The sequence below is a fragment of the Polyodon spathula genome, chromosome 44, assembly GCF_017654505.1.
Source record: "Polyodon spathula isolate WHYD16114869_AA chromosome 44, ASM1765450v1, whole genome shotgun sequence".
In the NCBI taxonomy this organism is placed as follows: Eukaryota; Metazoa; Chordata; class Actinopteri; order Acipenseriformes; family Polyodontidae; genus Polyodon; species Polyodon spathula.
The window spans coordinates 946,254-973,070 of NC_054577.1; the positions used below are offsets into that span (position 1 = coordinate 946,254).

Here is a 26,817-nt window from a genome sequence, read left to right on the forward strand (position 1 = left end):
AAAGGTTTCTCAGTTGCATTTGATCCAGCAATGACTGAATTTAGGAACACTAAAAGGAAACTGGGCTTGGCAAACATTTCCACTAGAAGTGTCCTCTCAGTGTCTTCAGTGTCAATTCAATGGCTAACGTTTCCACTAGAAGTCATTCTCAGCGTCTTCAGTGTCAATTCAATGGCTAACGTTTCCACTAGAAGTCTTTCTCAGTGTCTTCAGTGTCAATTCAATGGCTAACGTTTCCACTAGAAGTCTCTCTCAGCGTCTTCATTGTCAATTCAATGGCTAACGTTTCCACTAGAAGTCTTTCTCAGCGTCTTCAGTGTCAATTCAATGGCTAACGTTTCCACTAGAAGTCTTTCTCAGTGTCTTCAGTGTCAATTCAATAGCTAATGTTTCCACTAGAAGTCTCTCTCAGTCTCCCTCTCTCTCTCTGTCTCTCCCCGTTTCTCTCTTTCTCTCTCTGTCCCTCTGTCTCAGCCGGGGGACGAGTTCTTCGGTCCGGAGTGCCTCTCCCGGTGTCGCTGTGAGATGAGCAACGTGACCTCGTGTCAGCCCTGGATGTGCTCGGATCAGGAGCTCTGCGGGGTGGTGAGCGGAGAGCTGGGCTGCCATCCCACAGGTGAGTCTGTCTAAGGAGAGCTGAGCTGGCTTTGCTTAGCGTTGAGTAGCACTCAGCCAGGCTGCCTCATCGCGACCTGCAATAAATAAATAAATAAAGTTTCTCAGGTGAAAAATCAGAGTGAAGGGTAACGGAACACATTCCCTCTGTGATGGAACTTGGTCAGGACATTTCTTTAGTGCCGGCTATTGAATCTGTAGGGGTGTAGGGAGCTGTCTGTCTGTCTGTCCTGACAAACGTGCGCTCTGCTCCGGCCCTCACTCTGCCCTTCTTCCAGGTTCGGCCTCCTGCTTTATTTCCGGGGACCCCCACTACATGAGCTTCGACGGCAGGCTCCTCAGCTTCATGGGCACCTGCACCTACACGCTGGCCAGGACCTGCAAGAACAGCACAGGTATCTGTCTAGACTGTCTGAGAGTGTGTCTGTCTGTCTGTCTGGCTCTGTCTGCGTCTGTTTGTCATCGTCTAACTCCCCTCCTCCCTCTCTCCCAGGCCCCTGGTTCTCAGTGGAAGGGAAGAACGAGGAGAGAGGCGTGCAGGGCGCCTCCTACCTGCGCAAACTCTACATTACAGTGGGAGGAGCCTCCGTCACGCTGATGAAGAGCCAGCGCACCCTGGTCAGTGCCACTGTCTCAACACAGCGATACAGAACAGAGAGGCTACCTGCTGCAACCTGTGCTGAACATACTGATAGGACAGAGAATGACCATGTGACCGCACTTTACTGTAGGCTAGACACTGTCAACTGAACTGTGCATGCAGACTAGAGAATGTGTAAACTGTACTGAAACTAAACTGAGTCAAGCAGACCAGCGTTTGGGATCCAGTGCGTTCATCAGTGTTACTGAAACTAAACTGAGTCAAGCAGAGCAGCGTTTGGGCTCTAGTGCCTTCATCAGTGTTACTGAAACTAAACTGAGTCAAGCAGAGCAGCGTTTGGGCTCTAGTGCCTTCATCAGTGTTACTGAAACTAAACTGAGTCAAGCAGAGCAGCGTTTGGGCTCTAGTGCCTTCATCAGTGTTACTGAAACTAAACTGAGTCAAGCAGAGCAGCGTTTGGGCTCTAGTGCCTTCACCAGTGTTACTGAAACTAAACTGAGTCAAGCAGAGCAGCGTTTGGGCTCTAGTGCCTTTATCAGTGTTACTGAAGCTAAACTGAGTCAAGCAGAGCAGCGTTTGGGCTCCAGTGTGTTCATCAGTGTTACTGAAACTAAACTGAGTCAAGCAGACCAGACTCAGAGTGCAGTGCATGGGAGCTGTCCTCTCTGTCTCACTGTCTGTCTCGCTCTCTGTCTCGCTGTCTGTCTCTCTCTCGGTCTCCTCTCTGTCTCACACTCGGTCTCACTCTCTGTCTCTCTCAGGTGAACGGTGTGAGGGTCAGGCTGCCTCACTCCCCTCTGCCCTCGGTCTCTATTTCTATGACTGGTCAGTATGTGGCGGTACGGACCACCTTCGGGCTGACAGTGCGCTGGGACGGCAATCACTACGCTGACATCACCGTGCCCAGGTATGACGTCACTTCCCGTCTGTTAGGTTTCTTTTCAACATTTTTTTTTTAATTGCATCACCTAGAATTTTAGGATTGAGACGTGATTAAAAATAAATAAACAACATTAATTTTTAGATCTTTTACTTAACATTGTGTCGGAATCATGAGAGAGGGTATCGAGAGCACAATTATATTGGTTAATTTAAAGGGATATAATTTGTAACTTGAATTAAGATCCCCCCCTCTCTCTCTCTCTCTCTCTCTTTCTCTCTCGCAGCTCGTATTTTGGGGCTCAGATGTGTGGGCTGTGTGGGAACTACGATGGTGATGGAACCAATGACTTCATGAAGCCAGGAGGGGGGCAGGCGGGGAGCCCGGACGAATTCGGGAACAGCTGGCAGACTGAGCAAGACGAGGACAAAGAGTGAGTCTCACACATTGGAGACAAGAGCGCCCCTGTATAGAGACCACTCTGTATAGAGACTGTCCTGTATAGAGACCACCTCACAATAAAGATCACTTTTTTTCAGTATTAAGCCCACGCCCTGTATTAAGGGATTAACTTCTAGTTTTTCAAATCCCTGCAGTTGCCGCCCAGACAATGAGACTGACCCCCCCTGCGACCCCAAGCTCCAGGGCACAGTGTCGAGCCCAGAGAACTGCGGCAGGATCAACGACACCCAGGGACCATTCAGGTAAGAGAGTCTGTGTGCGATTAACACTGCCTGAGTGTTTCTGTGTGCGATTAACACTGAATGAGTCTGTGTCTCAATGTGTCTCAGTCTCTCTCCCTCTCTCTCTCCCCCTCTCTCAGGGGACTGTCTCTCGTCTGTGTCAGTGTGTTCAGTCTTAACCATTAAATTCTCTCTCCCCCTCTCTCAGGGACTGTATCTCAGTGTGTCAATGTGTCTCAGAGTGTCTCAGTGTATCTCAGTGTGTCTCAGTCTCTCCCTATCTCGCTCCTCCTCTTCTCCCTCAGGGACACTGTGTCTCAGTGTGTCAGTGTGTCTCAGTCTCTCAATGTCTCTCAGGGACTGTATCTCAATGTGTCTCTGTGTCTCAGAGTGTCTCAGTGTATCTCAGTGTGTCTCAGTCTTATCACTGTGTCTAGTCTCTCCCTGTGTCTTACTCCTCTCTTCAGGGACTGTATCTCAAGTGGTGGATCCCCGCTCCTATCTCCAGAGCTGTGTATGACATGTAGACATATTTTCTGTTTACAAGAACATAAGAACATAAGAAAGTTTACAAACGAGAGGAGGCCATTCGGCCCATCTTGCTCGTTTGGTTGTTAGTAGCTTATTGATCCCAAAATCTCATCAAGCAGCTTCTTGAAGGATCCCAGGGTGTCAGCTTCAACAACATTACTGGGGAGTTGATTCCAGACCCTCACAATTCTCTGTGTAAAAAAGTGCCTCCTACTTTCTGTTCTGAATGCCCCTTTTTCTAAACTCCATTTTTGACCCCTGGTCCTTGTTTCTTTTTTCAGGCTGAAAAAGTCCCTTAGGTCGACACTGTCAATACCTTTTAGAATTATGAATGCTTGAATTAGGTCGCCACGTAGTCTTCTTTGTTCAAGACTGAACAGATTCAATTCTTTTAGCCTGTCTGCATATGACATGCCTTTTAAGCCTGGAATAATTCTGGTCGCTCTTCTTTGCACTCTTTCTAGAGCAGCAATATCTTTTTTATAGCGAGGTGACCAGAACTGAACATAGTATTCAAGATGAGGTCTTACTAATGCATTGTACAGTTTTAACATTACTTCCCTTGATTTAATTTCAACACTTTTCACAATGTATCCGAGCATCTTGTTAGCCTTTTTTATAGCTTCCCCACATTGTCTAGATGAAGACATTTCTGAGTCAACAAAAACTCCTAGGTCTTTTTCATAGATTCCTTCTCCAATTTCAATATCTCCCATATGATATTTATAATATGTGTATGTCATGTGTAGAGTCTCTCACCTGTCTCTCTCCTCCCCTGACAGGGACGTGAGCTCCTGGATCCCCGCTCCTATCTTCAGAGCTGTGTGTATGACATGTGTCTCAGTCTCTCTCCCTGTCTCTCTCCTCTTCTCTCAGGGACTGTATCTCAGTGGTGGATCCCCGCTCCTATCTCCAGAGCTGTGTGTATGACATGTGTCTCAGTCTCTCCCTGTCTCTCTCCTCTTCTCTCAGGGACTGTATCTCAGTGGTGGATCCCCGCTCCTATCTCCAGAGCTGTGTGTATGACATGTGTCTCAGTCTCTCCCTGTCTCTCTCCTCTTCTCTCAGGGACTGTATCTCAGTGCTGGATCCCCGCTCCTATCTTCAGAGCTGTGTGTATGACATGTGTCTCAGTCTCTCCCTGTCTCTCTCCTCCTCTCTCAGGGACTGTATCTCAGTGGTGGATCCCCGCTCCTATCTTCAGAGCTGTGTGTATGACATGTGTCTCAGTCTCTCTCCCTGTCTCTCTCCTCTTCTCTCAGGGACTGTATCTCAGTGGTGGATCCCCGCTCCTATCTCCAGAGCTGTGTGTATGACATGTGTCTCAGTCTCTCTCCCTGTCTCTCTCCTCTTCTCTCAGGGACTGTATCTCAGTGGTGGATCCCCGCTCCTATCTCCAGAGCTGTGTGTATGACAGTGTGTCTCAGTCTCTCTCCCTGTCTCTCTCCTCTTCTCTCAGGGACTGTATCTCAGTGGTGGATCCCCGCTCCTATCTCCAGAGCTGTGTGTATGACATGTGTCGCTATGAAGGGCTGCACCAAGCTCTCTGTGATCAGCTCCAAGCCTACACTGCTGCCTGCCTGTCCGCAGGGGCCCCCGTGCACAACTGGAGGGGCCCCAGCTTTTGCCGTGAGTGTCAGACAGGGACCTCAGAGACAGAGAAGCCCCTTCCATCACCCCTGCTCTCTCCTCCCTTTCCTGCCCTCCTCCCCTCCCCCTCTCCTGATGTGAGAAAAGTCATTTTGCAAAGCAGCATGTCTGTATATATTCCTGTGTGGAACAATAGTGCAGAGTCCATGCAGTATAAAATAAAACCAGTGGACTGTTAGATTAGAAGCAGATAGATTGCAATCTCAGGGTTCCTCTCAGCTTTGCTCTCTTGTTTTTGTTTATCACGGAACCCCTCGATGCAATCTATCTGCTTCTAATGCTTTACCAGACCTCTCTGTGCTTTGCAATGCTTCCCTATGCTTTACCAGACCTCTCTGTGCTTTACAATGCTTCCCTATGCTTTACCAGACCTCTCTGTGCTTTACAATGCTTCCCTGTGCTTTACCACACCTCTCTGTTCTTTACAATGCTTCCCTATGCTTTACCAGACCTCTCTGTGCTTTGCAATGCTTCCCTATGCTTTACCAGACCTCTCTGTGCTTTACAATGCTTCCCTATGCTTTACCAGACCTCTCTGTGCTTTACAATGCTTCCCTGTGCTTTACCACACCTCTCTGTTCTTTACAATGCTTCCCTATGCTTTACCAGACCTCTCTGTGCTTTACAATGCTTCCCTATGCTTTACCAGACCTCTCTGTGCTTTACAATGCTTCCCTGTGCTTTACCAGACCTCTCTGTGCTTTACAATGCTTCCCTGTGCTTTACCAGACCTCTCTGTGCTTTACAATGCTTCCCTATGTTTTACCAGACCTCTCTGTTCTTTACAATGCTTCCCTGTGCTTTACCAGACCTCTCTGTTCTTTTATCAGGGTAATTTACTGCACCCCAGTTGTTGTTATTCTATGTATATTAACTACCCCATTCCTCCCCCAGCGTTCACTTGCCCCCCAGACAGTCACTACTCTCTGTGTGCGAGCGTGTGCCCCCAGTCCTGCCCTGGGACAGCTCCCCCTGCTGGCTGCTCCGAGGTGGGGTGTGTGGAAGGGTGTGAGTGTGACCCCGGGTTCCTGCTCAGCGATGGACGCTGTGTCCCTCTGTCCAACTGCGGCTGTGTGGACAAGGAGGGGAGCTATCACCTGGTGAGTGATCAATACACCCCAATCAATAACTGATCATCAACGATCAATAAACTCATTGAACAGTGTAGACATGCAGTGAGTAATCAAGGCACAAATCACTAATGAATAATGATAGTCTCTGTTTGGATAAGGACAGTAGTTACCTCTTTAAGTCGATAATGAATTACTGATATTCTGATTGAGCTGCGTGGATAGGGGGCCATGTGTGTACAGTAATCAATAAACTGATCAGTTACCAATTCACTGAACTGCAATCCAAAATCAATTGTTGATTACCAATCGATCCCCTCACAAATAATAATCTTTGACTTCCTTCATCGATCCCCTCTCCTGCTGCCCCAGACGAACGAGACCTGGCTCCTGCCCGGCTGCTCCCAGCGCTGCTCCTGTTTGGGTCAGAACCGGATTGAGTGCGAGGAGACGAGCTGCACTGGAGCCCAGACCTGCGAGCTGCAGGATGGGGAGTACGGCTGCCATGGCCTGGGTACGAGACACGCCCACACGCTGAGAGACACGCCCACACGCTGAGAGACACACACTGAGAGACACTGAGAGACACACACACTGAGACTCTCTGAGACTCTGTGACTCACAGAGTGACTCAACTCTACGAGACACTGTCTCTGGGAACTCTATCTGAACTCTACGCGGGTGGTGACTGTGAGAGACACTGAGACACACACTGAGAGATACTGAGACACACACTGAGAGACACTGAGACACACACTGAGAGATACTGAGACACACACTGAGAGACACTGAGACACACACTGAGAGACACACACTGAGACACACTGAGACACACACTGAGAGACACCGAGACACACACTGAGAGACACAGAGACACACACTGAGAGACACGCATGCAGCACACTGAGACACAGCGATGCTTGCCCTATGTGAATCTCTGGTGTGTGTGTCCCGGCTCCTCCCCAGATCGCCAGAGCTGCTCTGTGTCGGGAGACCCTCACTACACCTCGTTCGACCGTGCGCTGCATCACTTCCAGGGCTCCTGCTCCTACACCCTCTCCCAGCCCTGCAACACCTCCTCCAGCTTACCAGACTTCAGCGTGGTGACGGAGAACGAGCGCCGTGGTAACAACCAGCATGTGTCTTACGTGAGAGCCGTCCACCTGAGCGTGGGACAGAGACACATCACTCTGGCCAAGGGACGCAGAGTCACGGTGAGGACCTACCAGCGTGGTCAACATCGACCGGTCTCTTCAAAATTGACCAACTGCTTCAATATTGACCAACTGCTTCAATAATGACCAGTTGGTTCAATATTGACCAGTCACTTGAGTATGGACTAGTTTACTAAATATATTGCCTAGTTTATAGAATATCAACCAGTCGCTTCAACATCGTCCAACATCTTCAATATAGACCAGTCACGTAGATATTGACCAGTTGCTTCAATATTGACCAGTCTGTTGATTTGTCCGGTTTATTGAATATTGAATACCAGTCTCTACAGTATTGTTAATTGGCCTGTGTACGGTATATTACTCATTCATTATCACCAGGAATCCTGCCCAGTTTACTGTATATTGCCCAGTTTATTGACTGTTTTAATGAATATTTCTCCTAGTTTATTCTCCCTGTGTATTGAAAGTTGCCCTAAATATAATATATTGCCCTGTGTGTGCAGTATTTTCCCAGTGCCCAGTTTATTGACCCTCTGCCCCCCCCAGGTTGACGGAGTCCGTGTGACCCCTCCACTCCGCCTCCCCGAGGGGGTGACCGTGAGGCTGGGCGGGGCCTTCGTTTCCGTGGAGACAGACTTCGGGCTGTGGGTGCGATTTGACGGCAATCACCATGCCGATGTGTCCGTGCCGTCCTCGTACCACGGGCTGCTGTGTGGGCTGTGTGGTGAGTACCGGCATACCCTGAGAGAGGAGGCCCACAGGGGTTCTGAACAAGGATGGAACTAACGATTTCCATTGCACAGGAATGTGATCCATTCCTGGTTTTTCACTATGAGCTTAGTAATAAGAGACCACCTGAGCTTGTTACCTAGACACACTGGGGCTAATCAAGCTGGTAGCAAAACCTGGAATGAATGAGTGAAGCTGCTATCTAACAGGAGTATTATCGTCAGCCTTTGCTTGTCTATAGTGCTTAGGGTGGTCCCTCCAAGGCAGACCAGACCTCCCAAAGTTCTGGATCCCAGTGCTGGGTTGCGGGTGTGATTGTAACAGGCTGTGTTCCTTCCTCTCCAGGAAACTACAATGGGGATCCCAGAGATGACAACCTGAAGCCTGACGGGCAGCCAGCAGGGGGCAGCGCTGAGCTGGGGGAGAGCTGGCAGGTCCCGGACAACAGGACAGAGTGAGTGAAGCATGGAACTTACTAGACTGTGATAGAGACTGTACTAGACAGATAGAGACTGCACTAGACAGAGACTGCATTAGACTGTGATAGAGACTGTACTAGACTGTGATAGAGACTGCACTAGACTGATAGAGACTGTACTAGACTGTGATAGAGACTGTACTAGACTGTGATAGAGACTGCACTAGACTGTGATAAAGACTGCACTAGACAGATAGAGACTGCACTAGACTGTGATAGAGACTGCACTAGACAGTGATAGAGACTGTACTAGACTGCGATAGAGACTGCACTAGACTGTGATAGAGACTGCACTAGACTGTGATAGAGACTGCACTAGACTGTGATAGACACTGCACTAGACTGTGATAGAGACTGCACTAGACTGTGATAGAGACTGCACTATACTGTGATAGAGACTGCACTAGACTGTGATAGAGACTGCACTAGACTGGTCTCTGGGTGTCTCCCCTGGTAAAGGCACAGCCCTGTGGTGTGCAGGACAAGTCTTGCAGTCAAAGGAGATTCCATTCCATCACACTGCTGTAGGCTCTGATGTCTTTTTTCCTCTCTTTTCTCTGTGTGCGTGTGCGTGTCTGTGCGTGCGTGTGTCCAGGTGCTCACATGATGGGGGCGTGGAGTCGTGTGACCCGAAGGTCGAGAGCGAGGCGAAGAAGCCCACCAGCTGTGGCATGATCACAGACCCCACAGGTGAGCGACATTTATACAAGTGCCACCCTGCACAGTAAAACCACAGCATTGTAAAGCACAGAGAGGTGTGGTAAAGCATAGGGAAGCATTGTAAAGCACAGAGAGGTATGATAAAGCACAGAGAGGTATGGTAAAGCATAGGGAAGCATTGTAAAGCACAGAGAGGTCTGGTAAAGCATAGGGAAGCATTGTAAAGCACAGAGAGGTCTGGTAAAGCATAGGGAAGCATTGTAAAGCACAGAGAGGTGTGGTAAAGCATAGAGGAGCATTGTAAAGCACAGATAGGTCTGGTAAAGCATGTTTGTGAACATGGCAAACTGTGGTAAACTATGTTGTTGTCATTGCATAGGCGTGTTCCAGCCGTGTCACTCGGCAGTGGCCCCTGGCGTGTTCCTGGAGAGCTGCATGTATGATGCGTGTGCAACAGGAGGTGGCGCCGTGGAGCTCTGCCAGGCTCTGCAGAGCTACGCTTCCCTCTGTGCCCAGGCGGGCATCACCATCTCCTGGAGGAATAAGACATTCTGTCGTGAGTACCAGAGAACTGCTTTCAACACAAAGCACAGGGACAGCATGAGAAAGCATAGGGAAGCATTGTAAAGCACATAGAGGTCTAGTAAAGCATAGGGAAGCATTGTAAAGCACAGAGAGGTGTGGTAAAGCATAGGGATGCATTGTAAAGCACAGAGAGGTCTAGTAAAGCATAGGGAAGCATTGTAAAGAACAGAGAGGTCTAGTAAAGCATAGGGAAGCATTGTAAGCACAGAGAGGTCTGGTAAAGCATAGGGAAGCATTGTAAAGCACAGAAAGGTGTGGTAAAGCATAGGGAAGCATTGTAAAGCACAGAGAGGTGTGGTAAAGCATAGGGAAGCACTGTAAAGCACAGAGAGGCGTGGTAAAGCATAGGGAAGCATTGTGAAGCACAGAGAGGTGTGGTAAAGCATAGGGAAGCACTGTAAAGCACAGAGAGGTCTGGTAAAGCATAGGGAAGCATTGTAAAGCACAGAGAGGTCTGGTAAAGCATAGGGAAGCATTGTAAAGCACAGAGAGGTCTGGTAAAGCAGAGAGGGAGGGGAGGCGAGGGTGGAAGAGTGGGGTAAGAACTTTCACGAAGAAAGAGAGAAAGTAGAGAACTTCGTCTTAACAACTTTATTATTATTTAGTTCCAGTTTTGTAAAGACTAACTGTCCCCCCGTCCCCCGTCCCCCCAGCTCTCTCGTGCCCGGCTGGCAGTCACTACACCCCCTGTGGCTCTTCCTGCCCCACCAGCTGCGTGGACCCCGGCGCCCCCAATGCTTGCCCTCTGCCCTGCGTGGAGGGGTGCCAGTGTGACCCCGGCCTGGTGCAGAGCGGGGATCGCTGCGTCCCCTTCTCCCAGTGTGGCTGTCAGGACCAGAACAACTACCACCCAGTAAGAGACTGAGGACTGGGGACTAGGGTGTAAGGGCTTGAGGTTAGGGGCTAGAGGCTAGGGGTTAGGGGCTAGGGGCTAGAGGCTAGGGGCTAGGTGCTGTGGGCTAGGGGCTAGGGGCTAGGGGCTAAGGGCTAGGGGCTAGGGGCTAGAAGCTAGAGGCTAGGTGCTATGGGCTGGAGGCTAGGGGCTAGGACTTAGGGACGAGGGACGAAGCTATAGTATACTTTACTAGAGAGTATACTATCTGAACAATATACAATCTGTACGGATCTGTTTCGGCACGTGGAGTTTCCTGACCAGGCGTGTGTGTGTGTGTGTGTGCGTTGACAGGTAGGAGACAGCTGGTTCCCTGCTCTTGACTGTTCCCGACGCTGCACCTGCTCAGCTCCCAACACCATCACCTGCCAGGACTGGCAGTGCAGCCCTGCAGAGACCTGCTCGAACCAGGAGGGGGAGCTAGCGTGCCACTCGACAGGTACGACCATCATTTCAGTAACACTGATGAAGGCACTAGAGCCCAAACGCTGGTCTGCTTGACTCAGTTTAGTTTCAGTAACACTGATGAAGGCACTAGAGCCCAAACGCTGGTCTGCTTGACTCAGCTTGACACTGATGAGGCACTAGAGCCCAAACGCTGCTCTGCTTGACTCAGTTTAGTTTCAGTAACACTGATGAAGGCACTAGAGCCCAAACGCTGCTCTGCTTGACTCAGTTTAGTTTCAGTAACACTGATGAAGGCACTAGAGCCCAAACGCTGCTCTGCTTGACTCAGTTTGTCCCGCTCTTCTCTCTCTCCGCCCTGCAGGGGGCGCAGTGTGTCACGTTGCGGGCGACCCTCACTATTACACCTTCGATCGGGAGATGCACACCTTCATGGGCACGTGCACGTACACGCTGGTGGAAGTGTGCAACACCAGCCTGGTCACTCCGCTCACTATCACAGCCAAGAACGAGGAGAGAGGTCAGCCTCTGGCTTCCTACGTGCGGTCAGTCAGTGTGGCGATCCACGGGACCACAGTCACTCTGAGCAAGACCAGGAGGATACTGGTGAGAGAGGGGCGAGGGGCGAGGGAAGAGGGGCGAGGGGAGAGGGGAGAGGGAGAGGACAGAGGCAAGAAAGAGAGGAAAGGAGAGGGAGAGAGAGAGAGGAGGGGCGCATTGGACAGACACGTTGTGGCGAGACCTCTCGAGAGAGAGGGGAGAGGGAGGAGAGGGGAGAGGGGAGAGGGGCGAGAAGGGGAGAGAGGAGAGGGTTGAGTAGGAGCCCCCATGAGAGAGGGGCGTCATATGACCACTGCTCTCCCGCTCCTCTCCCTTCTCCCCGACTGACCACTTCACCTAGCCCGCTCCCTCTCCAAACTCCCCTCCCCGAGCCCCGTCCCCCAGAACTTCTCCCCCTTACCCTCCCCTCTCCCTGCGGCCCGCTCCCCTCTCCTCTCGGCTCCCCTTGCTCACCCATCTCCTCCACTCAGTCCCTCCCCTTGAGACACTGAAGCCGACTTTCCCCTCTGGTCCCCCTCTCAACCCCTGACAATTTCTAGACCCCCCTTGCTGTACACACAGAGACCACCACTGACAGAGAGAGGAGGGACGTACAGACATACAGGTACCGACCATACAAAGAGCGAGTCACACCTGGACCCTACACAGAAGACGCACAGAGAGAGTTCTGAGCAGCACCAGAGGTGACAAGACACACAGAGACACAGAAACCAGACAGAGACAGAAACAGAGTACACAGAGTCTATTTTACTCTCGTACAACGGAGAGTCAGACGCGGTGGCTCTCAGTCACAGAGAGTAACAGAGACACACAGAGATACAGAGTACAGTCACACGAGGACAACAGAGAGACACCACAGAGCATATTAGAGACAGAGAAGAGAGCAGAGACGACCTACCGGAGTATATAGAAGGAAACCGGAGACACAGAGAACTTCAGTGGTCATGTGTCTCAGTATATTTCTGTGCCTCTGTGTCTCTTGCAGTGTCTCAGTGTGTCTCTGTGTGTGTCTCTGTGTCTCAGTGTGTCTCTGTGTCTCTCTGTGTCTCAGTATATCTCTGTCTCTCTCTGTCTCTCTGTGCCTCAGTATATTTCTGTGCCTCTGTGTCTCTTGCTGTGTCTCAGGTGTGTCTTTGTGTCTCTCTCTCTCTCTGTGTCTCAGTATATCTCTGTGTCTCTGTGTCCCAGGTGGACGGTCTTCGGGTGCGGCCCCCCCTCTCTGGCAGCATCCCGGGGGTGTCCCTGTTCACCAGCGGGGTGTACGCAGTGCTACAGACGGATTTCGGGGTCACTGTGCGGTTCGATGGGGTTCACCATGCTGAGATCTTCCTGCCAGGGTCTTATTACAACAAGGTGAGCGCGGCTCTGCGATGTGAGCGAGACCCGGGCGATTCATGACACACACAACCCTGCTGCACATCCTTTTCAGTGCGGACTCCATTCACCACGCGCAGACAGTGTGGTGTGTGTTGTGAATCGATCTGCGTAGATAGATTTGTTTACCAGACCTCTCTGTGCTTTACAAATGGAAGGGCGATACGAAAAACGGTCTGGGAGAGACACGAAATTGTTACGAAGGGGATTTACGAATTGTTTTTTTTTTTTTTGTTATTTTGTCTCTGGAGAGACACGAAATGTGTGTGTTACGAAACGAGGGATTTTTTTGGTTTTTTTTATTTTAATTTTTTTTGGTTTTTTTTTTTTTTTTTTTCTTTTTTTTTTTTTTTTTTTTTTTAACAATGCTCCGCTAACGCAACCGGTCTGGAGAGACACGAAATTTGTTACCGACAGGGATACGAAATGGGCTGGTAGCAGACCACGAAAATGTTACGAACAGGGATACGCCTGTGCTCTGTGCTTTACAATGCTTCCTTTACAATTTTTCCCTATGCTTTACCAGACCTCTCTGTGCTTTACAATGCTTCCCTGTGCTTTACCAGACCTCTCTGTGCTTTACAATGCTTCCCTATGCTTTACCAGACCTCTCTGTGCTTTACAATGCTTCCCTATGCTTTACCAGACCTCTCTGTGCTTTACAATGCTTCCCTATGCTTTACCAGACCTCTCTGTGCTGGATCCACACATTCCTCAAAGACCAAAAAGGGGGGGGGCGTCCAAACGCCTTACACCCCTTAATGTTGCGCCTTTGATCACACTTCTCTGTTCTTGTCCCGTGGGGCTGTGTAAGGAGTTTCTGGTTTTCCCGCAGGTTTGCGGACTGTGTGGGAATTACAACGCGGACCCTCGGGATGACAATCTGAAGCCAGACCGGACCCCCGCGAAGGACGTGGTCGAGTTGGGGAACAGCTGGAAAGCAGAGGGGGACAGCGACCCGGGGTGAGGGGTGCAAAGCACAGAGGATACCCCCAAGCACAACGACAGACTCACTGAGAGAAATACTGCATAACCTCAACGACTAATGTTTCCACTAGAAGTCTTTCTCAGAGTCTTCAGTGTGAATTCAATGGCTAACGTTTCCACTAGAAGTCTTTCTCTGTGTCTCTTCAGGCATAGCCAATCCCCTTGGTAATTCGTATCCCCAAGTCGTCTTGGGAACGAGTCCCCACGTCCAACGTGTCTCAAGTTGGGCGGGCTTGTGTGATGCTGTCTCTGACACTTTTAGACGTATTGGAGTTAGCTGATTACAGGTCTTCAGTAGTCTAAAGTCACATTAACGTTACCGTTTGCCAAAGGTAATGAAGAAAGAGTCACAGGAGTCAGGTGTCAGTTAAGTCTATCCGATTCCAAAGGTGTGATCTTCAGGAAAGGAGTCACCAAAGTCACATTAAGGTAACGATTGCCAAAGAGTGATCTTCAGAAAAGCCAAGTGCCAATACAGGAGTACAGTAAGTTACCGATTTGCAAAGGTGATCTTCAGAAGAGAGTGGCACAAAAAAGTGGTAATGTTATGGAAAAGGTATACAAGTCTTTCTCAGTGTCTTCAATGTAAATTCAGTCAAATGTTTCCACTCTCTCAGTGTCTCCAGTGTGAATTCTCAAACGTTTACTCTAGAAGTCTCTCCCCCCTCCTCCCCCCTCGCCTCTGTTCAGCTGCCAGCCCGATGACCGTGAGAATCTGGAACCCAAGTGTACCCCAGGGGAGGAGTCTCGGTACAACGCCCTGTGCATGGAGCTGATATTTGCCGATCGCTTCCGGCCCTGCCACGCCCTGTTAGACTTCGCCCCCTTCCTGCAGAACTGCATCTTCGACCTGTGCGAGTTCCAGGGCATGCCGATCACGCTGTGTGACAACGTGGAGGCTTACGCGCAGGCGTGCCAAAGCGAGGGGGTGACAGTGAGCTGGAGGAATGAGACTTTCTGCCGTGAGTCAGCAGCCCCCCCCACTCCTCCTCTCCATCCCCCTCTCTCTCTCTCCCCTCTCTCTCTCTCTCGCTCTCTCTCTCCCCGTAGGGAGAGAGAGAGAAGAGGAGTGAGTGAAGAACCTCTCGCTCGCTGTCTCTGTCTCTCTCTCTCTCACTAATCCTCACTATGGTGAAGACTCTCTCTCCTCACTAACCCCCCATCTCTTTCTCCTCTCCGTGTTACAGCTCTGCCCTGCCCCTCTCACAGTCACTACACCCCCTGCTCCCCCCCATGCCCCCCCTCCTGTGCGGACCTGTTTGGGGGTTCTGGCTGTGCTCCCCTCGGGGGGAGCTGTGTGGAGGGGTGCCAGTGTGACCCCGGGTTCGTTCTGAGCGACGGCCAGTGTGTGGCGCTGGAGAGCTGTGGCTGCATCGACTCCAACGGGGAGTATCACAACGTGAGTCGCTGGCAGTGACATCATCGATAAAGGGGTGGTAACTGGCAGTGACATCATCGTTAAAGGGGTGGTAACTGGCAATAACATCATCGTTAAAGGGGTGGTAGCGGGCAGTGACATCATCGTTAAAGGGGTGGTAACTGGCAGTGACATCATCGTTAAAGGGGTGGTAACTGGCAATAACATCATCGTTAAAGGGGTGGTAACTGGCAATAACATCATCGTTAAAGGGGTGGTAGCGGGCAGTGACATCATCGTTAAAGGGGTGGTAACTGGCAGTGACATCATCGTTAAAGGGGTGGTAACTGGCAATAACATCATCGTTAAAGGGGTGGTAACTGGCAATAACATCATCGTTAAAGGGGTGGTAACTGGCAGTGACATCATCGTTAAAGGGGTGGTAGCTGGAAGTGAATTGGAATTGATTAAAACAGAATGGCAATTGGAAATTGATTTTACAAAAGAAATTGAAAATGGAACTGGAATTTGAAACACCACCCTTGCTTGTAGATCAGAGACAACCTCATCAAAGATATTATGAAGAGAGGAACTGAAGCTTACAGGATAATTCTATAAATCTGGAGGGAGTGAGAGGGAATGGAAGGGAGTGAGTGAGAGAGAGCGAGAGAGTGTCGATGACCCCTGTATGTTTCCTGTTCCAGGTGGGGGATTCCTGGCTGACCAATCACTGTGCAGAGCAGTGCCGCTGTGAACGGGGCGGGGCTCTGCAGTGCAAGCCCTTCCAGTGCAGCGATAGGTCGGTCTGCGCACTCAACAGTGACGGGATTCGCTACTGCAAACCAGAGAGTGAGTCAATCAAACGCACTGTGCATCACACTGCCTTTCACACTGAGAGAGAGGGGGGAGGAGAGAGGGAAAGATTGAGTGGAGAGAGAGGGGAGATGGAGAGAGAGAGAGAGAGGAGGGAGAAGGAGGGGAGGCTCCCTACCCCTCAGTCCCCCTATCCTCTGGAGTGAAAAGGGGAGAGAGAGGGGTGGGAGAGGTCAATAAGGCAAATGTTTACTGTATTTTTGACTGATAAAAAAAAAATGTATACATTTACACTGTTCTCTCAGAAATGGGTTTAGTAAATCAATAATCAATAACAGCCTTCATTAACAGAGTTCACTGTTCTGCCCCGTGGTGTCTGTGTGTCTCGTAGAGTTCGACTCCTGCAGTGTTTCAGGCGACCCTCACTATCGCACCTTCGACAAGTTCAGCCACCACTACCAGGGCGCGCACACCTACACCCTTGTGCAAACCTACAACCTGCCCGACTCTCTAGCTCCCCTCACTGTCCGGAGCAGCACACGGCCAGTTCCCCTCGGACCCGGCGTGTTCTCCGGGTGAACGAGGTTTACATCGAGTGTACGGGGTAGCGTGAGGCTGCTGCAGGGCAGGAGGGTGGTGGTGAGTGTGACTGACCGCCTGACCCGCCTGACCCTGAGCGGAGGTGGTCCAGAAGCAGCTATACATGGCAACGCATAGACACGCCTGTTATTCACCGCACAGGGAGGTCTGGTCAGCCCTGGGGCCGCCATGTGTAACCGCCCCGCGAGGTCTGCGTTAACGCCTCGGGCAGCCTTGCTATACCGCCCCGGGCAGGGCGTCTGGTCCCGCATAGGGGCGCTCTTGTCAGCCCCGGAGCGGTTGGTCAGCGGGGGCAGCCTTGTCACGCATAGAGCGGTTGTGGTAAAGCATCAGGGAGCATTGTTAAAAGCACAGAGACAGAGGGAGGTAGCAGAGAGGCTTCCAGATAAAGCTAGGGAGACAGCAGCATTGTAAAGCACATAGAGTTCCGGTAAAGCATAGGGAAGCGTTGTCAAGCACAGAGAGGTCTGGTAAAGGATAAGGAAGCATTGTAAAGCACAGAGAGGTCTGATGAAGCATAGTGAAGCATTGTAAAGCACAGAGAGGTGTGTTAAAGCCTAGGGAAGCATTGTAACGCAAAGAGACGTATGGTAAAGCATAGGGAAGGATTGTGAAGCATAGAGAGGTGTGGGCAAAGCATAGGGGAAGCCTTGTAAAGCACATAGAGGGTCTGGTAAAGCATAGGGGAGCATTGTAAAGCCGAGTAGGTCTGGTAAAGCATAGGGAAGCCTTGTAAAGCACAGAGAGGTCTGGTAAAGCAAGGGGAAGCATTGTAAAGCACAGGGAGTTCTGGTAAAGCAATAGGGAAGAATTGTAAAGCACAGAGAAGTCTGGTAAAGCATAAGGACGCATTGTAAGTCACAGAGAGGGCTGGTAAAGCATAGTTAAGCATTGTAAAGCACAAAAATTTATCTGGAAAAGCATAGGGGAGCATTGTAAAGCACAGAGAGGTGTGGTAAAGCACAGGGAAGCATTGTAAAGCACAGAGAGGTCTGGTAAAGCATAGGGAAGCATTGTAAAGCACATTAATAAACGGCTCCAAAGTTGAATTATCGTTGTTTGTCTCTGTCAAGGTGAATGGAGAGAGTGTGCACGTCCCCTACCAACCCCTCGAGGGACTGCGTCTGTCTCTGAAGGCAAAGTCCGTCCAGCTGGAGACTGACTTCGGACTGAGGGTGAACTTCGACGGGAAAGATAATGCAGGTGAGAAACAGACAGGGGGACAGGGGAAAGAACAAAGACAGACGGAGAGGGACAGGAGACAGATGGAGGACAAATTGGCAGACAGGGGGCAGAAAGAGAGGAGGAGACAGCAGATGAACAGAGTTTAAACTGGACGGACAGCTTAAACTTTTTACACAGGATGACAAAGACACTCATGTCATTAGACACAGGGTTTGTATGGTGATGTAAGTTATAACTCTCTCTCCTCTCACCTCTTTCCTCTCCTCCTCTCCCTTCTCTTTACCCTCCACCCCGGCTCTCTCTCTCTCTCCTCTCTCTCCCCCCTCTCGATATCCGCAGATATATAGTCCATCTATCACGCGATCCTGCTCACCCACCTATCTCTCTTTATCTCTTCGTCTTCTATCACCCTCGCTATTCACCCCCCTCATCCCCTCTCTCTCTCTTTCTCCCTCTCCCCTTCCCCCCCCCTCTCTCCCTCTCACCCCCCTTATCTCTCTCCGTCTCTCCCCTTCACCCTCCTCTCTCCCTCTCTATATTTATCCCTCTCACCCACCCTCTTCCTCCCTCTCTCTCTCTTCTCCACCTTCTCTCCTCTCTCTCCTCTCTCTCTCTTCTCTCCCCCCTCGGTGTCTCCCCCCCCGGCCCGATCGAGTCTTCTACCTCATCTCTCGACTAACTCTCTACCTGATCTCTCTCCTCCCCCCCTCTCTCCTCTCCTCCCCTCCCCTCTCTCTTCTCTATTATTTATCCCTCTCGACCCCCCTCTCTCTCTCGCTCTCTCTCTCTCTCTCCCTCTCACCCCCCTCTCTCTCTCTCTCTCTCTTCTCCCTCCCCTGCTCCTCCTCCTCCTTTCTCTCTCTCTCCTCCCTCCTCGCTCACCCAACTCTTCGTCTCCACTCTCTCCTCTTATACCCTCTTTCTCCCTCCTCACCCCCCCACCCCCCCCCCCCCCCCCCCCCCTGCACCCCTCCCCCTCTACTCCTCTTCCTTTCTCTCTTTCTCTCTCCCTTCATCCCCTCTCCTCCTCTCCGTCTCTCTCTCTTCTCCCATCCATTCTACCTCTTTCCTCTCTCTCTCTCACCCTCTTATCTCTCTTCTCCCCTCTCTATCCTCCTCTAACTTTTCATACCTTCACCCACTCCTCTCTCCCTTTCTTCTACTCTCTCTCTTCTCCCTCTATCACCCCCTCACCCCTACTTTCTCCTCTCTCTCTCCGCTTACCCTAACTCAGCAACCTTTTTCCCCCTCTCTCTAAATTTCTCCCCTCCCCTACCCCTCCCACCTCCTCTCTCCTCTCCCTCTCTCATCCTTCTCCCCTCTCCCCCCCCCTCCCCCTCTCTCCCTCGCTCTCACCCCCTCTCTCTCTCTTCTTTCTTTCACCCACCATCTATCCTATCTCTCTCTTCTCCCTCTCACCCCCTCCCCCCTACCCTCTCTCTCTCTTATCCCTCTCCTCTCCCCTTTTTCTCACTCTCCTCCCTCTTCTCTCCCCTCGTTATCCACTCTCACCCCCCTCTCAGTGGGTAGGATCTGCCCAGTAACGTACTCGCCGTCGAAACGGGGTTCGAGGGCTTTCTCGCAATACCCCCAGGTTCTCTTTGTCGGGGAAACCTTCCCCCGGTATTGTCAAAAACAACGTCGTACATGACCTGAGACTCCGACGGGGTGGAGCCTGACCGGAAAAACCTGAACGGTGTGTTCGCGAGACAGCGGATGCTTTTAATCGAGTATAGCATTCGCTTCTCTCTTCTCACTCTCTCTTCTCTCCTCTCTCTCTCTCTCTCTCTCTCCCTCTCTCTCCCTCTCTCTCACTCTCTCTCACCTGCTTTCTCTCTCTCTCTTTTTTCCTCTACTTCTCCCTCTCACTCCCCTCTCACCTCTCTCTCTCTCTTCTCCCTCTCACCCCCCTCTCACCCCCCTCTCTCCTCTCTCTCTCTCTCCCTCTATCTCTCTCCCCTTTCTCCCTCTCTCACCTCCTCTCCTCTCTCCTCCCTCTCCTCCCCCTCTTTCTCCCCCCCCTCTCCCCCCCTCTCTCTCCTCTCTCTCTCTTCTCCCTCTCACCCCCCTCTCACCCCCCTCTCTTCTCTCCCTCTCTCCTCTTTCCTCTCTCTCTCCCTCCTCTCTCAGTCTCTCCTCTCTTCTCCCTCTCCGCTCCGTCTTATCAGGTTTTTTGATTTTATGACGAGGAGAGAGAGAACAAGAGGGAGGCCCCCCCAGATCAGAGTGTGATGGAGATGACAGAGGGCTCTTCTCTGCACCCTCACCAGATTCAGATGATGCGGGAGACCCAGAGCGCATATGTGGGGTCCGTTAGGGGGCACCACGCTCTCTCTTTCTCTCTCTCCTCTCTCTCTCTTCTCTCCTCTCACCCCCCTCTCTCCTCTCTCTCTCTTCCTCTCTCTCTCTCCTCTTTTCTCCCTCTGTCTTCTCTCCTCTCACCCCCTCTTCTCTCTCATCTCCCCTCTCTCCTCTCTCTCTCTTCTCCCTCTCACCCCCCTCTCAGTGGTGGTCCTGCCCAGTACGTATCGCGCGTGGGTTCGAGGGCTCTGCGGAAACTACGACGGAGTCAAAAACAACGAGTACATGAGACCCGACGGGAGCCTGACCCGGAACCTGAACGTGTTCGGAGACAGCTGGAGCGCGAGCGACAGGAACATAAGGGAGAGAGGACCGGGGCCTGCAGTACCACTCAGAACCAGGTAGGGGGAGCTAGAGGGCACTGAAAAACCCAAGCAAGGATATCAATAATAATAATAATAATCATTACAGTGAAAGATAATATAATTATAGTAAGGGTACTGACAGGAAAAACAATGATATTAATAAAATAATCAAATAAACTTGTGTTTAAGAACTTATTCTCTCTCTCTTTTCTCTCTCTCTCTCTCTCTCTCTCTCTCTCTCTCTCTCTCTCTCTCTTTCTCTCTCTCTCTCCCCCCTCTCTCAGGCGTGATGTCGAGGCCCCCCCAGACTCAGGGTTTGAGACAGAGGGCTGCACCCCCTCCCAGCTTCAGCTGATGAGCGGACCAGAGCGCTGTGGGGCGATGGAGGACCCCGCGGGACCTTTCAGGGACTGCCATGGGACCATCCCACCAGCTGAGTGTTCCATGGATCCCTCTCCTCTCTCCCTCCCTCACCCCAACATGCTTCTCGGGGGGAGAGGGAGGAGGAGGGAGGGGAGGGGGGGGGGAGGGAGAGAGGGAGCCCCGAGAGGGAATGTGCTTGTGTATTTGTGTCTAATGCCTCTGTATGTGTAATGCCTCTGTGTAAACGAGCAAGATGGGCCGAATGGCCTCCTCTCGTTTGTAAACTTTCTTATGTTCTTAGTTCTTCTCTCACGCCCTCTGTGCTCGCTGCAGGAACTGCGTGTTTGACCTGTGTGCTGAGCAGGATGACCCCTCCCTGCGCTGCCTCAGCTACGAGACCTACGCTCTGAGCTGCCAGGAGAGAGGAGTGAAGCTGGGAGCCTGGAGACAGGAGCTTGGCTGTGGTAAGAGACAGCTACACCACTGTACATTTATACAACTACACACACACAACCACTATGTATCTACCTGTCTGGACCTCTATTTCACTGTATCTAACTATCCCAGGTGAATGTCTGTATTTGCTACACCTGTATTTACCTGTACATACCTGTCTGTACCTGTCTCAGGTGAGTGTGTGAGTATTTGTCTGTACCTGTGTGTACATGCCTCTCTCTCACTACTGTTCTGCCCCACATTGACCCCCCCCGCAGGTCTGAAGTGCCCCCTCCACAGCACCTACACCCCCTGCATGCCGGCCTGCCCCCCATCCTGCGCCGACCTGGCTGCTCCCTCCGAGTGCGACACCCCCTTCTGTCAGGAAGGCTGCCAGTGCGACGCTGGCTTCGTGCTGAGCGGAGAGGACTGTGTGCCCTACAGCCAGTGCGGCTGCACCTTCCAGAACAAATACTACCTGGTGAGCCCCTGTGTGAATCTACCTGTGTGAATCTATCTGTGTGTATCTACTTGTGTGAATCTACCTGTGTGAATCTAACTGTGTATCTACCTGTGTGAATCTACCTGTGTGTACAAGTCTAACTGGTTGTGTCTATACCTGTCAGTGTATATACCACCTGGTGACGCTGTCTATAGCTACCTGTCTGTACTTGTCTACACCTCTGTGTACCCATCTTCCTGTCTGTACCTGTCTATACCTCTCTCTACCTCTCTACCTGTCTTTACCTGTCTCTACCTCTATCTACCTGTTTTTACCTGTCTCTACCTGTCTGTACCTCTCTCTACCTGTCTATACCTCTCTCTACCTCTTACGTCTCTCTACCTCTCTACCTGTCTCCACCTCTCTATCTCTCTCTACCTCTCTACCTGTGTGTACCTCTCGCCATGGCGCAGCACGTGGAAGTCGAGGATTGGACAGGAGATGGAGAGGACATGTGACAGTAGATAGCACAGAGATGGAGAGAGATGGGACAGGAGATGGACAGAGATAGAACAGCCATTGGCGGAGAGGAGAGGGACAGGACATGGACAGAGGTCATGGAACCGGTCTCTAGCATGGACAAAGATGAACCTGACATTGCACAGGAGATGTCTGTACAGCGTCACTGGACAGACATGGAGAGAGATGGAAAGTGATGGACAGACATGGAGCGGGAGATGGACAGGAGATGAAGCCGAGAGAGAGGACCTAGCTAGTTGAGTTCCGAGTTACACGAGAGGGAAGATATTGGGACGAGATACAAGAAAACAATAAGAGGAAGAGAGGGAGGCACGCCGTAGACAGAGGAGAGTGAGGAGAGAGGAGAGAGGCGGGAGAGAGGAGAGTATCCAGAACAGAGCCTCCTGAGATTGAGAGTTCGCATCGAGAGGAAAGATCTCGAGCTGCACCTGCACAGCTACAGGATCTGTATGCAAGGAGAAGGGCTGCGGAGAGAGTGAGGTGTGCACTGTGTACAACTACACCAGGGACTGCTACCGAGGTGAGAGAGAGAAAGTGAGAGAGAGACGGAGAGGAGAGAGAGAGAGGAGAGAGTAGACAGAGAGAGAGAGAGAGAGAGAGAGAGAGGAGAGAGAGAGAAAGAGAGGACGAGGGAAGAGAGAAGAGAGAGAGAGAAAGAGAGAGTGAGAGAGAGAAAGAGAGAGGAGAGAGAGTGAGAGTGAGAGACAGAGAGAGGAGATAGAGAGGAGAGGGAGAGAAAGAGAGGAGGGAGAGAGGGAGAGGGAGGTTTGCACTGTGTACATCTACACCAGGAAATGCTACCGAGGTGAAGGAGAGAAAGTGAGAGAGAGAGATAGGGAGAGAGTGAGAGAGAGTGAGTGAGAGAGAGAGGAGAGAGTAGAGAGTGAGAGAGAGAGACAGAGAGAGTGGGGAGGGAGACAGGGGAGGGAGAGAGAGAGAGTGTGAAAGAATGCGAGTCACACACACACAGATGCACGCACACTGTTAAATATTTTGCGTCCCTGCCTGATTCCTCTCCTCTCTGCACCCCAGCGAGCGCGTGTCTCAGTGATCCCTGTCTCAACGGGGGCGTCTGCCAGGACACGCAGGAGGCCAGAGCCGGGTTCCAGTGCCACTGTCCCGAAGGATTCCAGGGCACGCTGTGCGAGGTGGAGAAGACTTCCCAGGAAAACGACCATACTCTGGGTGAGTTCCACACCGCCACACACACACACTGCCATGGAGACTGACAGCACTGTGCTTGACAAGGCTTGCTGATCCAGTGGTTAGAGGAAGGGGCTCCATACCAGGAGGTTCAAATCTCTAGTTGTAGGCGATGTCGGTGACTGAGGGTGTGTGTCTGTGTGTGTGTGTGTGTGTGTGTGAGACCCTGAGCGAGTCACTGAACCTCCTTGTGCTCCATCCTTCAGATGTAAAACAAACGAGGTCCTATTGGAAGAGACTCTGCAGCAGCAGTTGTAACTGTGTATATGTATACAATACCTCATTATGTATGTTATATATGTCATCATATAGCCATGTGTAGCTCTGTATTCCTGTTTGCTGACCCAATAAACATCATGTAGAAATATATACACCTATACTGAAAATATATTTCCAGCTCCTAGATCTATATAGATGTATGTATGTTTTTGGTTTCCCACAGCGATCATACTGGGAGTGCTGGTTCCTCTGCTGGTCATCGTGATCGTGCTGTTGTCTGTCTGCATACACAACCGCAGGTCAGTATACATGGGGTACAGTCATTCACTGCTCTCACAGTACAGTAAAGCACATAAGCGTTTAGTGCTCTCAGCAGTGTAATTACAGACCAAACACTTGACTTGCATATAACCTGAAGCAGTGACAGTATTATAAAGCACAGAGAGGTCTGGTAAAGCATAGGGAAGCATTGTAAAGCACAGAGAGGTCTGATAAAGCATAGGGAAGCATTGTAAGGCACAGAGAGGTCTGGTAAAGCACAGGGAAGCATTGTAAAGCACAGAGAGGTCTGGTAAAGCATAGGGAAGCATTGTAAAGCACAGAGAGGTCTGGTAAAGCATAGGGAAGCATTGTAAAGCACAGAGAGGTGTGTGGTAAAGCATAGGGAAGCATTGTAAAGCACAGAGAGGTCTGGTAAAGCATAGGGAAGCATTGTAAAGCACAGAGAGGTATGGTAAAGCACAGGGAAGCATTGTAAAGCACAGAGAGGTCTGGTAAAGCATAGGGAAGCATTGTAAAGCACAGAGAGGTCTGGTAAAGCATAGGGAAGCATTGTAAAGCACAGAGAGTGTGGTAAAGCATGTAAAGCACACAGAGAAAAGCATAGGGAAGCATTGTAAAGCACAGAGAGGTCCTGGTAAAGCATAGGGAAGCATTGTAAAGCACAGAGAGGTCTGGTAAAGCACAGGGAAGCATTGTAAAGCACAGAGAGGTGTGGTAAAGCATAGGGAAGCATTGTAAAGCACAGAGAGGTCTGGTAAAGCATAGGGAAGCATTGTAAAGCACAGAGAGGTCTGGTAAAGCATAGGGAAGCATTGTAAAGCACAGAGAGGTGTGGTAAAGCATAGGGAAGCATTGTAAAGCACAGAGAGGTGTGGTAAAGCACAGGGAAGCATTGTAAAGCACAGAGAGGTGTGGTAAAGCACAGGGAAGCATTGTAAAGCACAGAGAGGTCTGGTAAAGCACAGGGAAGCATTGTAAAGCACAGAGAGGTGTGGTAAAGCACAGGGAAGCATTGTAAAGCACAGAGAGGTCTGGTAAAGCACAGGGAAGCATTGTAAAGCACAGAGAGGTGTGGTAAAGCACAGGGAAGCATTGTAAAGCACAGAGAGGTCTGGTAAAGCATAGGGAAGCATTGTAAAGCACAGAGAGGTCTGGTAAAGCATAGGGAAGCATTGTAAAGCACAGAGAGGTCTGGTAAAGCATAGGGAAGCATTGTAAAGCACAGAGAGGTGTGGTAAAGCATAGGGAAGCATTGTAAAGCACAGAGAGGTCTGGTAAAGCACAGGGAAGCATTGGTAAAGCACAGAGAGGTGTGGTAAAGCATAGGGAAGCATTGTAAAGCACAGAGAGGTCTGGTAAAGCATAGGGAAGCATTGTAAAGCACAGAGAGGTCTGGTAAAGCATAGGGAAGCATTGTAAAGCACAGAGAGGTCTGGTAAAGCACAGGGAAGCATTGTAAAGCACAGAGAGGTGTGGTAAAGCATAGGGAAGCATTGTAAAGCACAGAGAGGTCTGGTAAAGCATAGGGAAGCATTGTAAAGCACAGAGAGGTCTGGTAAAGCATAGGGAAGCATTGTAAAGCACAGAGAGGTCTGGTAAAGCATAGGGAAGCATTGTAAAGCACAGAGAGGTCTGGTAAAGCACAGGGAAGCATTGTAAAGCACAGAGAGGTCTGGTAAAGCACAGGGAAGCATTGTAAAGCACAGAGAGGTGTGGTAAAGCACAGAAGCATTGTAAAACACAGAGAGGTGTGGTAAAGCACAGGGAAGCATTGTAAAGCACAGAGAGAAGCATGGTGTACTGTAACCCAGGGAATGAATTTTTATCAGAGAATTTGGGTGTGTATATTATTGTGCTTATTTTAACATCCATTTTGTTGTGTATTTTTCCATTCAGGAAGAAGAGTGATTCCCTCCCGGTGAACACAGACCTGTGCAGGCTGGATAGTAAGTATATCAGTCTGGGCTGAATCATGCCGTTCATTTCCCTTGAAACATATTAATTCCCTGAAAGAATAGTGCAAATGTGCACCTTGTATTCACTTCAAAATCAATGCAGCCAACGTCTGCCCGCTTGGCACCGCTGCCTGGTGCATCGTCTGGAAGAGGCAGGCGTTCGATGGGCTCGGGAAAACGAAATCTCCATTTCTGTCTTTTCAGATATGAACTACGATCCACAAGGAAACAAGATCACCAAGTTCTGAGACTCAAAGACAAGGAGCTGCTGACTGAAGAACTGAGAGAGACACAAAGAGACAGAGACACACACACACAGAGACACAGACAGAGACACAGAGATGCATAGAGAGGCACAGACACACTGACACACAGGGACACATGCAGGGACACACACTCACAGAGACACAGACACACACAGATGCAGAGACACAGACACAGACACACACACACAGATACAGTACCTGGGCACTTTATTACAAATATGAAAACTCAATGGTGGAATAATTAAATAAATACAGTGATATATAAATCAGTTGTATATAAATCTCAATGAACGTGCTTCACATTGAGCACCAAAGGAAAAAAAGTAGTAGATTAGTTTGCAGAAAGGATCAAGAAACGCCACAGATGTGCGTGAAGAATCGAGGGGCTGCTTTTAAATGTGTTGTAAATGTCCACATGTGTAAAATAAAATATTTTTCAATAAATTCTTAACGAGTAGTTATTTTGAGTGCAATTTCTTCTCAAGCAGACCAGCGTTTGGGCTCTAGTGCCTTCACCAGTGTTACTGAAACTAAACTGAGTCAAGCAGAGCAGCGTTTGGGCTCTAGTGCCTTCATCAGTGTTACTGAAACTAAACTGAGTCAAGCAGACCA

General features: G+C 50.4%; 1 protein-coding gene across 1 annotated transcript in view; it reads left to right on the forward strand.

Moving 5' to 3' along the window:
- Positions 1-26,292, forward strand: part of LOC121305637 (zonadhesin-like) — a 36,083-nt gene extending 9,791 nt beyond the window's left edge. Inside the window, 36 exon segments of the mRNA XM_041237330.1 lie at positions 475-616; positions 894-1,010; positions 1,109-1,233; positions 1,978-2,123; positions 2,383-2,529; positions 2,693-2,800; positions 4,187-4,241; positions 4,379-4,383; positions 4,770-4,939; positions 5,855-6,060; positions 6,403-6,544; positions 6,997-7,244; positions 7,755-7,932; positions 8,283-8,391; positions 9,011-9,105; positions 9,455-9,631; positions 10,314-10,513; positions 10,847-10,991; positions 11,322-11,563; positions 12,707-12,871; positions 13,728-13,855; positions 14,570-14,841; positions 15,067-15,278; positions 15,941-16,085; positions 16,441-16,591; positions 16,628-16,688; positions 17,723-17,852; positions 20,341-20,536; positions 20,785-20,937; positions 21,197-21,327; positions 21,577-21,779; positions 22,695-22,800; positions 23,313-23,465; positions 23,926-24,001; positions 25,881-25,930; positions 26,144-26,292. Coding sequence (XP_041093264.1) covers positions 475-616; positions 894-1,010; positions 1,109-1,233; positions 1,978-2,123; positions 2,383-2,529; positions 2,693-2,800; positions 4,187-4,241; positions 4,379-4,383; positions 4,770-4,939; positions 5,855-6,060; positions 6,403-6,544; positions 6,997-7,244; positions 7,755-7,932; positions 8,283-8,391; positions 9,011-9,105; positions 9,455-9,631; positions 10,314-10,513; positions 10,847-10,991; positions 11,322-11,563; positions 12,707-12,871; positions 13,728-13,855; positions 14,570-14,841; positions 15,067-15,278; positions 15,941-16,085; positions 16,441-16,591; positions 16,628-16,688; positions 17,723-17,852; positions 20,341-20,536; positions 20,785-20,937; positions 21,197-21,327; positions 21,577-21,779; positions 22,695-22,800; positions 23,313-23,465; positions 23,926-24,001; positions 25,881-25,930; positions 26,144-26,187 — 5,133 coding nt within the window. The 3' untranslated portion in view covers positions 26,188-26,292.
- The last annotated feature ends 525 nt before the right edge of the window (positions 26,293-26,817 follow it).